Below are 18,416 nucleotides of genomic sequence, written 5' to 3'. Positions count from 1 at the left end.
TAGGTACTACTTGTGCTTACAGCTGCGTGATGACATCCTGTCCGGTCGGCTCCCCTGCTCGTTCGTCACTCATGCTCTGCTGGGTTCCTACACCGTGCAGGCTGAGCTTGGAGACTATGACCAGGACGAGCACGGCACAGACTACGTTGGCGACTTCCGCTTCGCCCCTAACCAGACCCGTGAGCTGGAGGACAGAGTCATGGAGCTGCATCGCACCTACAGGTGAGCGATTTTATCTGCTTTATCTGTTATATGGGGCAGTGGTAGCTCTGTGGTTAAGATGCTGGGCTACTGATTGTAAGGTCATGAGTTCAAACCTCAGCACCGCCAAGCTGCCACTGTTGGGCCCCTCAGCAAGGCCCGTGGCCCTCAACTGCTCCAATGTTTAAATGTAAGTCGCTCTGGATAAGGCTGTTTGCCAAAGGTCAACGTATATGTTATGATCCAGCTTTGAACTGACAATTATGAGTTATGACTTGATCCAGCCAATATCTGTGTTTTTTTCCCTTTATTTTATTAGACATTCAAAGTTCTTGAAATCTGATTATTCAGTTATTTACCTTAAATCATATTTTGAATAATTCAGATACGACAGAAGTTATTGAGTACCTGAATAGAAAAGATGCCTTTATCTGGTGAGACTTACAAAACAAAACAAAGCGACAGCCTAAAGGTCACTTAAAAGTTCTAAGAACCATTTAAAATAAGCCTAGAATCTTATTAGTACACCCTATGTCTTAGAAAATAAGTTTCCGTCTTTCACTAATCCTAAATGTTCTTTAGTTTAAAAAGAAGAACAACAACTCTTCTACAGAAAGTGTCCTACACAAAGAGAGTTCCAATTAAAGCCCCTATAAGGAACCTATCGCTATCCAATGAGCACTCAAGGAGCCATTTTTTTCCAAAGTTTAGAGCGTATCCCTTTTTCCTAATTAAACCGAAGAACATTTAAAGTGCTAGATTTAATCTTCTTTGGTGCAATACAAAGAATAATCAATACAAAACGTAAATGCAGAAAAAAATCTAATAATTGTTTGATAATATTATGAAAAAAAATGAATTAGAAGTAAGTTGTATGTTATATGGTTAGGAAATGACCAGAATATTCCATGTAATACCCTAAATGTTTTTGCTGTTTGATTCATTGGAAGGTTTTCTGGTTTCATCTCAGTTAATTTCCGAAGTGTTCACATTACACTCGATCATTAGTAGGTCACATGTCCATAACTTTATTGTAGATTTGCCCTATGCTAGGAAATGACCTAAATCTATGGCAAATCCTTTAAAAAGCTTTCTCTATAATCAGTATTCAATCGATTTCATTGCTTATACTAAACTGAATTTAAGTTTCTGATTACTAGAATGATGTATAGTGTATAGTGATCAATTCATATAATATTAACATAAACCAATCACATTATACATCTCGCAAGTCATCTCTTCTTGAGATTAGCATGATTAGCATGTTTGGTAAAATAGTGCAGCTGTAATGTGGCTGTCTCATAATGCTTGCAATCTGGGTTTGATCCTCAGTTAGGGTGAGACTGCGGTGTATGATTTTATTCAGGGCTTTGAAAATACATGAGCAAGTCATGTTGAATGTAAGAAAACAAATTGTGTCAATATAACTCAATTCAATCACTTGTAGCGTCCCCGTTTGAATTAAGTGAATTTAATAACCTTTTTTCAGTGTGCTTGAGACAGAATTACTTGGCAGGGTAAATACTTTACAGCAAATGTCATTCGAGTACTTCTGACTTGTATAATAATGAATATATTCAGTGATAAGATGGAAGTAAAAGTATGTCAAATGTGCTCAAAGGCTGCTGTTAATACCACTTTAATGTACTTTGTTGGATTTTTGAGAGCAGGACATAGGACTGGGCAATGTTTGTGCACGTTTTTAATGTGCGCTCTTCTTCACTGTTTACTGATCACCCTAATGAAATGATGATTCTTATGAAATGTGGCACAGAGGAGGTGGTTAATTTGATCTCATCTAGAGGCTTTCGTCAGGCTTTCCCACAGCCTGCAAAACACTTTGCATTGTGTTTAATATTCTGCCCTTAGATCCCACACCTGCCTGTCTGTAGTTTTGCAATTTGGTTTATGTAACATCTCCCTAATGGACCTCATATGGAACCTGTGTATGTGTTTGTGCTTTTTCAGCATTATCCATAGTCTTCACATACACACATATGCCATTGTTGTTCAGCATCTGTTGGCCTGGTTTGCTCTGAAACTTGTTAAGCCTGTTTGTTTGATTCCTACTGAGTCAGACAGTCAATAAGCTTCACAGTAAGGGCAGGTAGTGTTGAAACTCCTCGTGCACAGGCCGAGGTCGTGGTTTCCTATTAGAACTGACTCAGACCCCCTGGCCAACATATTTATTCTGCTATCAGCCTAGCCGAATAGAAGTTTTCCTGCTGTTTTAATACACTGTACTTTTTTATCTCGTGGTTCAGGGGCATGACACCTGCTGAGGCAGAAATTAACTTCCTGGAGAATGCCAAGAAGCTGTCCATGTATGGGGTCGACTTACATCACGCGAAGGTACACCATAGGAGCAACTTTAGCTATTTCTAACTCAGGTTTGATTGTCCAAATCTATTATTGCTACATAGTGAGGCACTCTAGGACCTGATGGTAGATGGTCGGCTCTAGGTGTCTTGACTATAGCCTTGTCAACACATTGTTACAGATAGATCTGAAAATGTGTGTTTTTCTCTGTTTTTAAAAATATACTATTGTGCTGGCTAAATCTGAACACCGTTTTTGGGTTGTAGTGTAAATTGAGGAAAATTGGACTTATGGCACACAACACAATACAGATTTCAACTCGAATTTGGACTTTAGCAACTCTCACAACTCAAATCAGACTTCTAAATGTATGACTTGCAAATAAAATAAGACTTCAAAATGTATTACTCACAACTCAAATCAGACTTAAATGTATTACTCGCAACTTAAATCAGACTTCTAAATGTATGGCTAGCAACTCAAATAAGACTTCAAAATGTATGACTCACAACTCAAATCATACTTATAAATGTACTGTATGGCTAACAACTCAAATCGGACTTATAAATGTATGACTCGCAACTTAAATCAAACTTCAAAGTTTAAGACATGTGACTTGGATTCAAAGTTTAACTGATTACGGAACTGAATACTTGCAACTTCAAAGCTTATACTTCACTGATTTTTTAAGCTTATGATTCTCAACTCTTCAAGTCTTCTTGCTGACTGTTCTTCCCCAAACCATTGCCACAAAGTTGGAAGCACACAATTGTATAGAATGTCTTTGTATTCTGTTACATGACAATTTCCCTTCACTGGAAATAACTTATTCCAACATGACAATGCCCCTGTGTACAAAGCAAGACAAGATTCGACAAGGTTGAGCCCTGACCTCAACCCCACTGAACACTTTTGGGATGAACTGGAACACCGACTGCACCCCAGGCCTCCTTGCCTGACATCGGTGCCTGACCTCACTAATGTGCTTGTTACGGAATGAACACAAATCCCCACAGCCACGCTCCAAAACCAATGGAACGCCTTCCCAGAAGACTGGAAGTTCTTATATTATAACAGCAAAAGGGGACTAAATCTTCAACAAGGCATATATTATGCCATCAAATGTGCACAGACACTCATGCTGAGTAATTTATTTCATCATGATGTCACTATCTGCACATGTAGTTACAAACTGCTTTACTTTAAAGCACAGTTTTTAAATTTATCTGTGTCAGTGTGAACAAGGCGTAAATAATGCAAACGGTATGAGGAAAAAGTGCATCTAGCACGGAGTGCTCCTGGCCTCAAATACTTTCAGGGATTGTTGATACTTTATTCTCTTGTTTTTGTCTTGCTGATCCTCTGAGGTAGGATTCAGAAGGGATTGAAATCATGCTGGGCGTTTGTGCCAATGGCCTGCTGATCTACCGCGACCGCCTGAGGATTAACCGCTTCGCCTGGCCCAAGATCCTGAAGATCTCGTATAAGAGGAGCAACTTCTACATCAAGATCCGCCCAGGAGAGGTACGTCCCTTTTGATCTCACTGCTGTGCTGTGCATATCATTCTTATCGAACCAGAGTGGTAAAAGTTCTTCTAGAAGAACATAAACTTTGGAGAGTAACATTTTGTTGCCAAACAAAAATGGAATGTTTGTTTAGATAATAATTTATAAGGTGATTATGTGAGGAATAAAACAGTTCAGGACATGCTGTTGAAGAAAAATAATCGATTAAGAGGTGGTTTAAGAGGAATTAAACATTTTGACACATGCTGTTCTTGGAAATCATCGCATCAGGCCACATCACATCACCTCCTTGTTGATTATTATCCTATAACAGTATCCTCAGTCGTGTTTTATTAGTTTCTTATGCAGCTATACAATATATTTCCTGAATCCACCTTTCCTAAAGGCGTATTACATGATCCTCGCACGCTTTAACGTTTGAAACCATAATGACAGAGACACTATTCGCATTTCTAAGTGGTTTCTCGAGTCTCCTAGCCATTATGTGTAGCACAGTGTGGCTGATGAATGTCAATAAGGCTGAAGGGAATAAGTGGATGACCTCTTTGATTTGTGAAACTCTCATGCGTCTTCTCTCAGCATGTATGTCTTCTGAGTGACAGGCTTGCTGATGCTTCGCTGGCAGAACAGAGCCACACACATACACACATAAAGAGCTCCTTCATTTCCCACATCACAGCTGCAGATCAGCACCTAGAAAAAGGGATGAGATGGACAAATTTAGAGTGCTGACTGAATGACACACTCCTGTTCTCCTGACCAAAAAACAAAAAGTCTGATTTGTCTCATGGCTTAGCTTGGGTATCTCTCCTAAAGATAACAGGCCTTGAGCGATCCATTTTTTTCGTTGACTTCATTTAATTAGGCCCTGGAGCAATATGGAGTCTGTGTGTGCAATGTTTGTTAAATTAGCAAAGTCATTTGTGGTGTCATTGAAGCTTGATGATAATTCAGGCAAGGACAGAATGTACCAGAAATGATCATATGTCTTCTATTCACAGTATGAGCAGTTTGAGAGCACCATTGGCTTTAAGCTGAACAACCACAGAGCTGCGAAAAGACTCTGGAAGGTCTGCATCGAGCATCATACCTTCTTTAGGTAAACTCTCCCAATCTTCTTTATAGATATAATGCCTTGGGTGGAATGGTGGTACAGCTCCATGGTCCATGGTGGAGTTTCATGGTCATGGTGGGTTCTCTGGTTTCTCAGATAAAACATACAGGTTGCTGGATTAGTGACTCCACTGTATATTGCCCCTAGATGTAAATGAGTGTGTGTGTGTGTGTGTGTGTGTGTGTGTGTGTGTGTGTGTGTGTGTGTGTGTGTGTGTGTGTGTGCATGATGCTCTGTAATGTTCAGGCATCCCATCAAGACTGAATTCCCACTTCATGCCTAGTGTTCTTGTGATAGACCAGGATTAAGTGCTTAGTGAAGATGAAGGAATGAATATAATGCCTTGCCTTGCTCATTACACTTTTTTGCACAATGTTCACCCAACCTTAATCTACACTGTTTATTTTGTTTGAATGGAATCCTGGTGTGTTTTCCACCTAAGTGCAGTTGCTTAGGCAGGTGAGAACCCAGCACTCATGCGCAGGTGTGTAAAAAACAACCAGGGCGAGAGTGTCTGAACTAGGTGGTCTCAGCCCGCTTCCAATCGAATCAAATCCTCTAGTGCAATTCCACTCTGAATCAACTCACCTGCACGACTCAGTGGCACAAAGAACAGCTGCAGAAATTCTAGACATTTTGAATGGAAAAACAGAGAATATAATCTCTGGATGTAATAAACAATATGATTTAATCTTTAGTTATTTTCTCTGTGCTTCGATCATTTTTTGGCAAAGACGCGTTTGCTTTTTTTTCATCTGTTTATTACCAATGAATTAACATTTTTTTGTGTGGATTAGTATCTAGGATCAGCTCAGGTGTGGTTCAACTCGACTCTGTGATTAAAGCCTTGATGTACTCTCCCTTCCTCTATGCATGGGGTGTTCTCTGTCTCTGTTTAGACTTGCTTTTGTGTGTTTGTCTTTCCAGTCTGGAACTCTTATTAAGTTTATACCTCTGAGATGAGAAAGGCAAGCATCTTTATTAGTGGTTATTTGTTCCAGGAGCAGTGATTTGTACAATTGTAGGTACAAATTAGGAATTCTTTCATCCTGCTCTACTGGTTTTAGAAAATATTTGCCTCTGGGGCTTTTTGAGTGTATTGCTCGTCAATAGTGTGGTACCTCAAAAGTATGCATCAAGTACCTTCAGAATGTATATTTTATCTGTGAAAGTGAATGTAATATACCTTTAAAATCATTTACAGCACACAATTACACCATAAGAATGACATGAATCATGAAATAAGTTTTAAAAGTGTACTACATTCACTTTCCCAGGTGATAATTAAAGAATTTACATATTAAGGGTACCAATAATTGACCCCTGACGGTCTCTTCTTAGTGACATTCAATGGTACAGTTTAATGTCTTTTTTTCCTGAGACTGTAAGAGAGCATAAATAAATAAATGATTTAAAAATTTAGATTTACTACAACTAGCGCTACTACGACTAATAATAACAGCAATTATTGTCGTATTTTTAATAATTTACCTGAAATAAAATGGAGCTATACTCTTATTTAAAAAAGCAAGGCACTTTGAAAAATTGATTGTTGTAAAGGGGTTCAAGGCAAGGTTTCTACTTAAAACCTTTAACAGTTTACCTAGAGGGTCAACTGAAGATCCATTTAGAGTGCTAGATGGAACCTTTATAGGAATGCATTTTTTTTTAATGGCCAAAAAACTAAATAACTTGTTTTGCACTCTTACAAAGAGGTTCCTCAAAGGTTCCTTAGCTAGATAGAGTTCTAACCTTTCTAAAGTGGTTTTACTTGGACCTAAATGGTTCTTATGGTTCTGTTTGTAATTGTTTTTGATTATTTTTTTATTTCTAGATTTATTACAGTGGTAATAATTAAGTGTAATCATTTATATTTTAAAAAAGTGTCCATTAAGGGTTCTTTGGTTAATAATACAATTTTTTTTTTTTTACATGGGTTTTATTTGGAACCTTTGTTGATACCCTCTGTTGTAGGGCTCTTCACAGAACCCTTGAATGATATACTAAGTCTGTCTGATATACTTTAGGGTGCTAGATGGAACCTTTGTTTCATAGGTGTTTAGGAGGAAAAATATATAATAACTAATGGCCATATCACTCCAAGAATGACTTTACACTCTTATAAAGAAGTTCCAAGAAGGTTCCTCAGCTAGTTAAGGGTACTAGTCTTTGTAACATGGTTCTACTTTGAATTGTGTTTTATAGCGAAACTTTGAGATTTTCTACATAGTCATTTTTGGACTGAATGCTAAAAAGGGTTTTATCTAGGGTTCCATCTGCACGGAGCCTGGAGACTATCCCTGGAGCCTATTCAATGGCTTCCTCTTTGTGGAACCGTTTCTAAAAGGCATACCTTTGCTTATAGAGTACTACATAGAACTTTTAAAGGTTTCCCTAGTGGGACAAACTGTAGAAGTCTTTAGGCTGCTAAATGGAACCTTTCATCCGTAAAACAGACATAGCAAGTAAATTGAATAAAAAATTTTTGTACTGCATCTACAACCTGCTAATTGATGATCCCTGATGTTGTTTTCTTCCCCTGATTACAGGCTAGTGTCTCCAGAACCTCCACCTAAAGGTTTCCTTGTGATGGGCTCTAAGTTCCGGTACAGTGGGCGAACACAGGCCCAGACGAGGCAGGCCAGCTCCCTGATCGATCGGCCTGCTCCTCATTTTGATCGCTCCACCAGTAAGAGGCACCTCCTCTCCCGCAGTCTGGACGGAGGTCTGTACACTTCCACTCTGTTCTGCATTTAAGCTATTCATTTATTAAAGAAATCAATTGTATTTGGGCTAAAACTCATTTTCCAAGACGTGATTTTTCCTTCCTCTTTCAAGTCATTGTTTCGCCAGCAGGCAATTAGAACTCCTGAATTAAACATGAATCTGCAGAATAGTGGTGTATCCCTGAGGTTCTGTAGACAGAAAATGCTCATTAACATTTGAAGCATAAAGGTTTTTTGTTTTACCTTGTTGTCAGTACTATCTGGTACTTCCTTCAGTAAAGTGGTTCTTTCTTTACAATGTCTTTTACTTCAAGTGGACATCCACTCACAAGCATTAAGGGGTTGACCAAGATCAGATTTAGGACACAGTTAAAATAAGCTAAGGTTGTACAGTGAGAGATATCTTGTCATCTGATGGCACAATCTCTCAACTCAGTGCTCAAAATCAATGTTAATGTCAAAGCCAAAGTCACCAACACATCACTATCAGTTCAATGCAAATCAGTGGTAAAACTTGAAAGAAAAAGAGATGTCAAAAGAAATGGACATGATATGTGGAAACAAGGCCAATACAGTTTGTTCAAAAAGAGCTGAGGGTAGTAGTGAAATTCCACTATGAGGTAGCCAACACTGCATTTACTTTTAAGATAATCAAAATCCCTACAAGGTGGTTAGTCTGCTATCACATTTCAGACATTCATTTCAGATATTCACAAAATGTTATGGTAATATAATGAATAATAATAATAATAATAATAATAATAATAATAATAATAATAATAATAATACAATGAATAATATTAGATAATGTTACTGTTTCCTGACTAGTTAAGTGGCTTAGTGCTATTGCTATTGCTTTAAAAAATCATTATGACCTTCAGAAGCTTGGACAAACACTATCTGACAAAAAAAGTCAGGCAGAGTGCTACGTGCAATGTTACCCCACGTTTAGCAAAAATCAATGTAGCTCCTACACTGTCTGATCTATAAGAGAGACTTTTACTGTCCTAAACTCCTTTCTAAGTTGTCCCTCTGGGAGAATCATGAAAGGTACTATGCAAAACACTACAACTCAGTGTTTTTCCAGTTCAATCCAAATTTGGAAGCTAAGAACCCTTAAAGAATCCCTTGAAGAACCCTTGATGACCCTCTTTTTTAAAACCTGGTTATGTCTGGTTATTATTGTGCATCAGCAAAAAATTGTGCCCCTTCTTCTGCTCTGGATCCATCAGAGTTCTCCAGGCCGCTATCCACAATGATGGAACCTCAGGATGCTCTGTCCCAGAGGAGCGAGACGCAGTGCTTCTCAGGAGACGAAGACGGAGAACCTGACCTGAGTCTCGACCAGGACCAAGAAGATTCCGGTCTCACCACTCCAACCAGGAAGAAAGAGATTAAGGTAAAGAGAGAAAATATGGAGTTCATTTGAGAAGCAGTTGAACATAATGTTGAGGTGGAAGGAATGTATAGCAACTATACCATTTTGCCTAATAAATTGTCATTCATCTATGTAACTCTTGCCCTGCATCCCAATTGGCATACGATCCATACTAAATAGCATCTGAGATGAGAATTAGTGTGTCCCAAATTGTAGTATGTTGAAATAAGTATCCCAGAGGTACCACGATGGTCTACTATTTCTGGTAAATTTTTGAAGTGTGGATCCGTTGACAGTTTTTCAGCTAATATTTCCCACAACTCCTTGGACAAGGGAGGAGGAGCTTTGTGATGGGAATAATACATTTAATTATATAGTATCAATTATAAGGAATAATGGAAGAAGAAAGGCTGAAATTCAATGAGGAGTTTGTTTACGGTGACAGTGCAACAACGTTCTCTTCCGTTACACATCCTGTTAGTATGTCATTCAGAAGTATGTCCTTTTTCTTCACAAAGAGTGTACATACTTTTAGTGCATAGTATAAGTATGAATGAATCAGAAGTAAACTATCCTGTAAATAACCAATACTTACTATTAGCTACAATTTGACTTATTGTCTGGCCAGTTACACTACCTACTGGAATCGATGCTAGTTTAACCTGGCATTAGCAAAGAAAACACGCTAAGTTCGTTAAATATAGACAGTTCATGTGACCAGAAATGACCAAAATGTACCTCACATACTTTTTCAAATAAGATTAGGATAAACGTCATGCCTTCTAGGAAGGCAAAAAGGCGACGCCTCGTTTTACGAGTCTTTGTTACTGCATACTGAAACATTTTACTGAGGTAGGGCCAGGAGCACTCCTCCTCAACTTCCACACTGCAGTTCTTCAATGGATGTATAGCGTACAGTCCTTGGGTAGACGAGAGAAAGATGAAAAGACTGTGAAAGCCTAAATAAAAATGCATCGAGTAAAAAGGTAGTTGTAAATACTGTTAAATAAGAGTACAAGTATTGAGTTTCAATAACCAAAATAACACTTAAGTATAGTAATGAAGTACAATTACTCAAGTATTTTCCACCCCTGATTATAATAAGGTGTTGGTTGTGTATAGTCGGGTGTACCTTGGCGTGGAGTTTCTTCAGTTATTGCACAATATTCATTGTTTATTGTAATACGCATTGTTCCTTTCTTGCCGGTGCTTTGCATTTTGTTCAGACTGAGGAGCTGTACCATAGGTAGTACTTTTTTTCCCCCCATGTGTCCTATTACACAAGGCAAGGCACGTTTATTTATATAGCACATTCTCCAAAGAAGTGCTACTCAACTAGAATAGATGTATTAGTAGTTCAAACAAGTTAAAATGAAGGTAGGAGTTGGTCCAGTACAATTATGACATAGTTTCTAATCATTTCCAGAACAGTCTGTAAAGTCCAATTGACTATAGGATGTGAGAGCTGCATGCTAGCTATGCTAACTCTCATGACCCCTTTCAACCCTTATTAGATCACTAAAACAGGTTACAATAGGGACATCCAGGAAGCTTTTTAACTGTTAAACAAAAATAAAATATAGACTAATCCAACTATTCTATTATTTAAATGTGTACAATAGTATTTTGGTTATTGAAGCATCTGCAAGGCTGCATGCCTCCATTTTGGGTCATAAATCCCAAACGTGACATATAATTACGTGAACCACATAATTATTATTATTTTATTTTTATTTTTTTGGGGGGGGGGGGGGGGGGGGGGGGTGTTTAATGGCAACATATAAATGCAGCGTAAACTGGTTCTTAGACTGGTTCTTCACAATGGATCTCCTACACCCTGCTTTCGTGTCTCACCTTAGATAATCTCTGTCTTTCTTTTTAACCCTTTCGCTGGCGAAAGGAGACTCTTGACACTAAACAGGAGGTATCATTCTATACTGCAGCTGTTAGTGCCAATCTGTGGTTCTGGTCATTTACATATCATCAGTGTGAGAAGAAACATCCAGAAATTGACACTTTTAATTATGTTCTGTGCTGTGGATGGTTCTGTGCAGCCATTTATTACTCTGGCAGAAAAATTAGCTCCTGCTCTTACTCCAAAGCTTGCATTAGCATTAAAACTTTGATCAGTGAAATGTCTTCTGGACCTTTTAAGCATTTCCCACAGTTTCTCATTGGAATGCATGGAAGAGAGGGACTTTATTCTCTCTTTATTCACTCTTTTGCTTGTGTTTGTCATCTTAGCACATCTACTAAGCAAATCCTGTCCTCTCTGTCCTACTTCATTTTACCTGTCTTTGAATGCTTTGAGCTCTTCTTCTTCTTTCTACTTAACATGCTGATCTATGTGCTTCTCTTTATTCTGCCTCCACCTGGGACCTCTCAGTTGGAGATGGAGTCAACTCCTCGACACAAACAGGAGGTAACTGTTAGTTCAGTGGTTTTATACACCTGGTATTAAAATCTGTCTGATCACCAATGGATGTAATTTTTTTTATAGTGTGAATGCCTGCTAACCAGGGTAGATTGGCTAAAATCTTTCAAGCAACAGAATTGCTACCTAAAAAAATATTATAGAAATCACAAAAGATTGTATGGCTTCCTAAACAACAAAAATCACAAATTGGGCTCTTGAGTGGTGGCTCTTGAAGGTGTCGGGTGATTGCAAATATAAATCCTGATGATGCCATGGCTGGGAGACCAAGTAAGCAAAATTGGGAGCAAGGGACAGCATTACTTTCTCCTCTGTTAATCAGAGTGACACTGTGGGCATCTGCAAGCTCATGTATGTCCTACCCTACTGTCTTTTTATCACTACCCTCCTCAGCTAATTGACTTAACAAAATCTGATAACAAGTGGTGTCCAAGATTCCACTTATGATCAAATCATGTGACATGGATGTTAATACCAGATGTGAATAAGACCAAAATATTCAACGTCTGCTTTAAAAGTTGAGGACACTGTGTTAACTGCAACTGTCGTTGGTTATCAGTTTGTTCTTGTTTTGTTCATCCACTGGCTGTTTTTTATCTATCACACTCCCACCGATCCTCACTTACAGTCCTACGAAGCAGTGAAAATCCTCTTGTCTCATCTCATTCACTCTATAGTTTCTGGATAAATCAGAAGACATGCTGCTGAAGCACCAGGCAAGCATCAATGAGCTGAAGCGAACCTTGAGGGAACCCAACAGCAAGCTGATGAACCGGGAAAAGCGTCTCTCAGCGACCTCACCGGGTGACACACCCGAGAAGAAGGCTGTGAGTATGAGGGTAGTGTACTGGAGCTGAAAGCCTGGATAGTTTATGTGTCCTTACTTTATTTTTGACAGCATGTACAATTTTCTATCAGTGAAATGAGTTGACAAAATGTGTCTGTTTGGTGATGTGCATGGCTTTTAATTTTTTTAAAAAATTTTTTTGCATTTATGTAACATACAATTGTATTTAAATTTTTAATCAAGGGTATTATTATTTATTTATTTATTTATTTGTTTGTTTGTTTGTTTGTTTGTTTGTTCTTGTCTGTGAAACTGCTTTTGAAAATTGCACCAGTTGAAACCCACCTTTTTGGCCAAGGTGCTTTATTGCACTTGTGATTTTTTGAGTCATTTTTCATCGATTACAGCCGAGGGCATGTTCTACTTGTTCTCTTTTTTCTTTTCATATTATTTTTCCTTGTCAAACCAGCCCTGAAAACCTTTAAAATGAACTTGTTTTTCTCCAGAGAACATTGTGTCCGACTTCTATTAAAGGAATACTCCAATGATAAACTTAAAAAAAAAACCATGATTGAGCATTCAGTGCTTTTCAAAATGGCTATTGGGTGTTTTTTTTTTTTTTTTTTAAATAAATGCTTTCTTTTACAGTTTGAGATGACAGAATAATATTTTCAAATAGACTTGTATAGGGCCTGTTTGGTTCAGGAAATACTACTACTACTACTACTACTACTACTACTACTACTACTACTACTACTACTTCTATTTCCTAAACCAAGCATGCCCTGTGGAAGTCTGTGGAATTCTAGATATCATGCTGTTTGGATATTATGACTATTTGTTTGACAAAAATGCAACAGTGAATTATTATGAATATATTACCTCGAAGGCCTACCATTACCATAGCCCCACTTACCTGTATTACTGTACTGAAGGTTGTTTATAGCGTCAGTTACAGAACTGATGAGACAATGAGGAATTAGATGTACATATATGAGGTGATTGCATATTTATATTAAGGAGTATACCAAGGAAAAGTTGGCCCAAGTGGAGGAAGGTGAATGCTCAAGGCAAAGTACAGAGAACATAACTTTCCCGGTGTTGATGCTACCTTGTAGTGTTGATGTACAAAGTTCCAGACAAAGCCTTTGGACATCAACTGAGTTTGTTGCCTCAAGTGAAGCATTTGAGAAATTGGCATTGACTGAGGAATGAAGCAACTGACAGATCAATACTATCTCCTTCAGGTATGATTTGAGAAATGGCAGTCCAATGAAATTCTCCTGGGCGCAGTGGGTAGCATTGCTGCCTTACACCTCCAGGTTCCCTGGTTTGATCCTAGGCTTGGGGTACTACCTGTGTGGAGTTTCTGTATATGTTCTCCCAGTGTATTTCTGGGTTTCCACCAGGTTCTCCGGTTTCCTCCCACCTCCCACTGTGATGTGCGTTGGTGACACAAGGCATGGGTGTATATTCTCTACAGTAGACTAGCATCCCATCCAAGTTGTATTCTTGGATAGACTCTGAATCCACACCACCCTGACCATGATAAAGCGCTTATTAAATATGAATGTGCGATGAAATTTTCCAAAATGTTTTGATTGGAAGCCTTGTGGAGCAAAATGGTATCTGGAAGTACACAAGTTCATTACCCGTGCCATAGAATTAATGGTGAAATTTCATCACTAGTCACAAAAACAGCATCTCTGAAGCATCATTAGGGATTTTATGAACTTGAAAGTCATCCCATATTATTTGGCACTTTAGGACAGTAAAAAAAACTCACCATTTTTTTGTTCTTGCCAAACACACTGGTTAACTGCAGGGAAAAGCACAGAGCAGTAGAAAAAAAAAATCCCAGATAAGTTATCAGGGCTTCACATAAAATATAATTAGTAGTCTAATTTTTGGTGAATATTGTATTTCTGCATCTGTGGTATGGTTTGTAATAATATCCAGTGGAAGACTACTGGCATTCATTTCTTTGGTGTCTCTACCACTAAAACCAATCATTTGACAAAAAAGCAACCTTAACTAATTTGAAACACAACTGAATGCTGAATAAAACCATTTTTTATGTTTAATTGGAGTCTTCCTTGGAATAAAGTTTAAATTAATCATAGTTAAATATTTATCTTAAAAATGGTTACTCAAGGGTTAGTAAAATGGTTAACAGTTCTAGCATCCTAATAGGATTTTCCATTTTCTGAAAAGAAAACCCTCTGTTTTAGGAATCTAATAACATTTAAGGGTTCCTCAAGAAAAACAGTCTGAAGAACACTTTAGAGATCTAGATCTCAAAAGGTTTTTTTTCGGCTTCAAGAGTCTAAAATGAGGCCAGTCTTGATCACAGTCCTCTTCACCTATGCTCATGTAACTTAGTCCCTAGTTAAAGTCAGATCAGTCAGTTGTTAGAGGGCATTTGAAAGACAACTTATAATTAGTTTTGCATAAAAAACATTAACTGCATCATACTTTCTTAAGACATATAATCCTTGCTTTGTCACATCGATTAGCTGGCAAGATTAGCCTCAGCCATATGAAACTGAAAAAACCCCTGGGACTTGAATGGAACTGAATCTCATTGTGATCAAACCTGAGATTTCATTTTCACCATTAGATGAGGCCCTTATTTATCACCTCACTAATTAGGATTGCACAAGATCATTCGTCTTTAAGGTAAACATCTTTAGGATACAGACTATTATCTACTGTTTGCCTCAATCTGTGTAATAGGTTGTTAAACTTATTTTGGAAATGACTAAGAATCTGATCTTACTAGTAAGAAATCTTCTATATGGAACTAAGACTAATTTGTAACTAAGAGTTTCTACTTAGAACCAATTCACAAAACATTTACTCACTCAGAGACTAAGAGAAAAGGCGGGGTTGACCTTGTTGCTATGGATGATGGTGTATTTCATGTATTAGGCATTAAAACCTTTAGCAGTAAAATACTTTGTGAATTTCTCTTATACTGAAAAAAATGGTAATTAGGGGTCTTAAAATTATGATAAATGTCCATTTTAAAACAAGTTTCTCCTAAATTCAGCAGTTAGGAGCTACATTTAACCCTAAGAGTTTTCTAGATACATATAGCCCCAAATTTCAAAAATTCAGATTACATTTTAAATGCAATATTGATATTAAAAATCAAAAACAAAACAATTTTTCTTGTGCACTAGTAACTTAAATGTTTCCTTCTAGCAACCCAATGCTCTCTATAGGGCAACTTTTGAAGTGTCTGAAGAACCCTACACACAGAAACCCTTTATCAGCGTAAAACCCTTGAGGAGCCCATTTTTCTAAGAGTATATAGTATTTGGAATTGGTTCTGTGAGAGAAACAGGATTTATCCATGTATGTGTAGGTGTATTTACAGGAAATTGTTACCTGTTCTTGATGCCATCTGTAACAGCTGGTTGCCTGGATTTATCCAATTTAGCCAACTGCCAGAATTTCAGTGTTTATAAAGAGCACATTTCCCCTAATTGTTTGTCTGTTAGAGTTTACTTGTTTTCAGTGAAGTGCATGATAGAGTCTCCTATTTTTGAATTAACCTTACACTGCAAATGGAGCACAGTAAGTTACCGGTTAATTACTGTTTTCGCTCTCTCCTGCTGGTCTCGGGCATGACCGTCAGGAGGCAATTGGAGCAGGTGGAAGAGAACCTATTAACATCCTTTCAGTGGAGGACTTCATCCAGAAGACATTGGTGATTTCGCCCGAGGTTGCATTGCTTGCAAATATTTAACTCCTAATAAAATAAGCTTGAACTGCCATACTTAAAAAAATTTTTATCTTACAAAAATTTATCTTCGTCTTATTTTGAAAAAAAAAAGAAAAAAAAAAGCTAACAATTTTCCATTTGTATCAATACATAGGGTTCTGAGGAGTGGGTGTTAATTGAAAAACAGGACACTTACCAACTAGACTATGAAATGGAAGAGAAAGATAACAGCAAAGACAATGTTTCTTCACTTCCTTTGGTCACTGAAGTACTTTTAGAACAAAAGATGATACATATTGAAGTAACTGGTGAAGATGGTAAAGAAATGCAAGTTCAGATGGACACCTTCCCATCTCCTAAGGTACCACCAAAGGATGAATCAAAGCAAGGGACTGGTATGAGGGAACCAGAGGTACCAGAGGTGTCAACTGAACCAAGGACCACAGAAACCAAGTTGGACAAATTACAAGAAACAAAAGAAGAATGTCCTTCAGACAAACCACACAAGGAAACGAGACCACAGAGTCTAAATTTGGGAAGACCAGAGTTTGTGTATGAGACAAAAACGGAGACATCAAACATACAACATGAGGAATCTGATGAAGACAATAATACTTCAGGAAAAGAGGTGACACCAACCAGGCAACCAGGAACAGAATGCTGGTCAGAGCCCTTGCCTGAGAAGGTAAAGGAACATATGAAAGAAAGGCCACTAAATGAAGAGAAGGAGAAGGAGCTTAACAAAGCTATAGAAGAAGATCAAGAGCAGCCCATTCTGGGCAAGACAGGGTTTGACGATGCAAAACAACAAGCAGGCAATCAACTAAAGGAAGTGTTGTTTGAGGCAAAGAGCATTAATGTTGATGATCGGGTAGATGCCTCTGACTCAGTCAATGGCCCCATAAAAGATGAGCTAAAAAGAAAAACGGAGATCAAGTTTGAGGTTACCAAAATCATCATGATTGACAACAGTGAAAATGAAGAGGAGCCAGAGAATGAAAACAACCAGAGAATGGATGAATTTTTGCCTGAAAAAAAGATCAGCAATATTGAACAAGAGAGTCTTGAAGAGGTCCTTGCAGAAAAGGTACAGAGAAGGACGAAGGTTGCAGGGCATGTTCCTACCGAAATAACAAGGATTGTCCCATTAAAACCAGAGAGGGCCAAGAGTCAAGAGTACAGAGATGATATAGATATTGGTGAAGAATCGAGACTGATGAAAAGACATTTTAAAAGACATAGCATGTATGAATCTCTAGAGAGACAATTTGACCCAAGTAGGTTTGATTCCAGGGACACAAGTTCTTCACATTCTCTATTTACTTCCTACAAATCCACCAGATCTCAAGAGGCATCACCTTTATCCATGGTGGATGTAGAACATAACATCTTACAAACTAATGAGCAGCAATCAACCATGTATAGCGAGTGTCTGCTCAAAGGAAATGCTACTCAGGATGAAGAGGTGATCAAATACACCACCAAAGCAGGGTACAAAAGTCTTCCCCAGTCTGATGAAATGGCCATGGATATTCATATGTTCTCCTCCAAGTCCCAAGCACTCCAAAAAAGTGGTCCTCCAACTCCTCCGGTCAAAACCAAGAAGGCCAGAGAATCAGGACTGATTCTTCGAAACAGCCGCAATACAAGCAAAGAGCCAGCAGTGGAAGCCGCTTTGAAGAAACAGCACGGGGTAACTCTGCTTGGCATCTTCTGTTTCAGTCATTGGAACAAAGCATCGCATGAGCTTCCAGTTGACTCTTGCATCCATCATGTTCCTTGCTATTGCTTGAAAACTCTTTTAACTTCTCCACCAGCTTCCATGAAGAGAGGGGCTGGAGAAGGCCACATCGGTTTAGAGTTTTTGTAACATTGCCTGCGCATGAGACAATTTGGAAGCCCTGACTGTCCCATTCAGCCCAACACCTTTGCTTTCCCCTCTCTTCAACCATGAGCTTTGCTTTTTCCTTCCAACCGAATTTCTACAGCTCTCAATTGTGGAGTTGTTGCAAGGAAATCAAGGCTCATACATACATACCACTTTGGCTCTGAGGTACTCATGACTTCTCCATGTTGTTTGTTCTGCAGAAGAAGTCAGTGAGTTCTGAAGTGGTTTCTTGAACAATCTGCATTGTGTTAATAATTCTATGATGTTTTGCTTGGTATTCCATAACATCCATGATGTTCCTGTAGGAAAACA

At 38.2% G+C, this 18,416-nt stretch overlaps 1 protein-coding gene across 6 annotated transcripts in view; it reads left to right on the top strand.

The window, feature by feature from the left end:
- The window catches only part of LOC108254997 (band 4.1-like protein 1), a 101,631-nt gene that overhangs the window by 69,813 nt on the left and 13,402 nt on the right, over nucleotides 1-18,416 (top strand). For 5 of the 6 annotated variants that reach the window (XM_053673950.1, XM_053673951.1, XM_053673952.1 and 2 more), the window contains exons 7-15: nucleotides 4-222; nucleotides 2,466-2,553; nucleotides 3,892-4,044; nucleotides 5,049-5,146; nucleotides 7,711-7,886; nucleotides 9,120-9,286; nucleotides 12,377-12,526; nucleotides 16,130-16,216; nucleotides 16,371-17,909. In XM_053673950.1, the coding sequence (XP_053529925.1) occupies nucleotides 4-222; nucleotides 2,466-2,553; nucleotides 3,892-4,044; nucleotides 5,049-5,146; nucleotides 7,711-7,886; nucleotides 9,120-9,286; nucleotides 12,377-12,526; nucleotides 16,130-16,216; nucleotides 16,371-17,909 (2,677 nt within the window). The remainder of the gene's footprint in view (nucleotides 1-3; nucleotides 223-2,465; nucleotides 2,554-3,891; nucleotides 4,045-5,048; nucleotides 5,147-7,710; nucleotides 7,887-9,119; nucleotides 9,287-12,376; nucleotides 12,527-16,129; nucleotides 16,217-16,370; nucleotides 17,910-18,416) is intronic. The other variant, XM_053673953.1, reaches the window with a different exon arrangement.

Source organism: Ictalurus punctatus, chromosome 21, assembly GCF_001660625.3.
Source record: "Ictalurus punctatus breed USDA103 chromosome 21, Coco_2.0, whole genome shotgun sequence".
NCBI lineage: Eukaryota > Metazoa > Chordata > Actinopteri > Siluriformes > Ictaluridae > Ictalurus > Ictalurus punctatus.
This window is presented reverse-complemented; position numbering and strand designations above follow the sequence as displayed.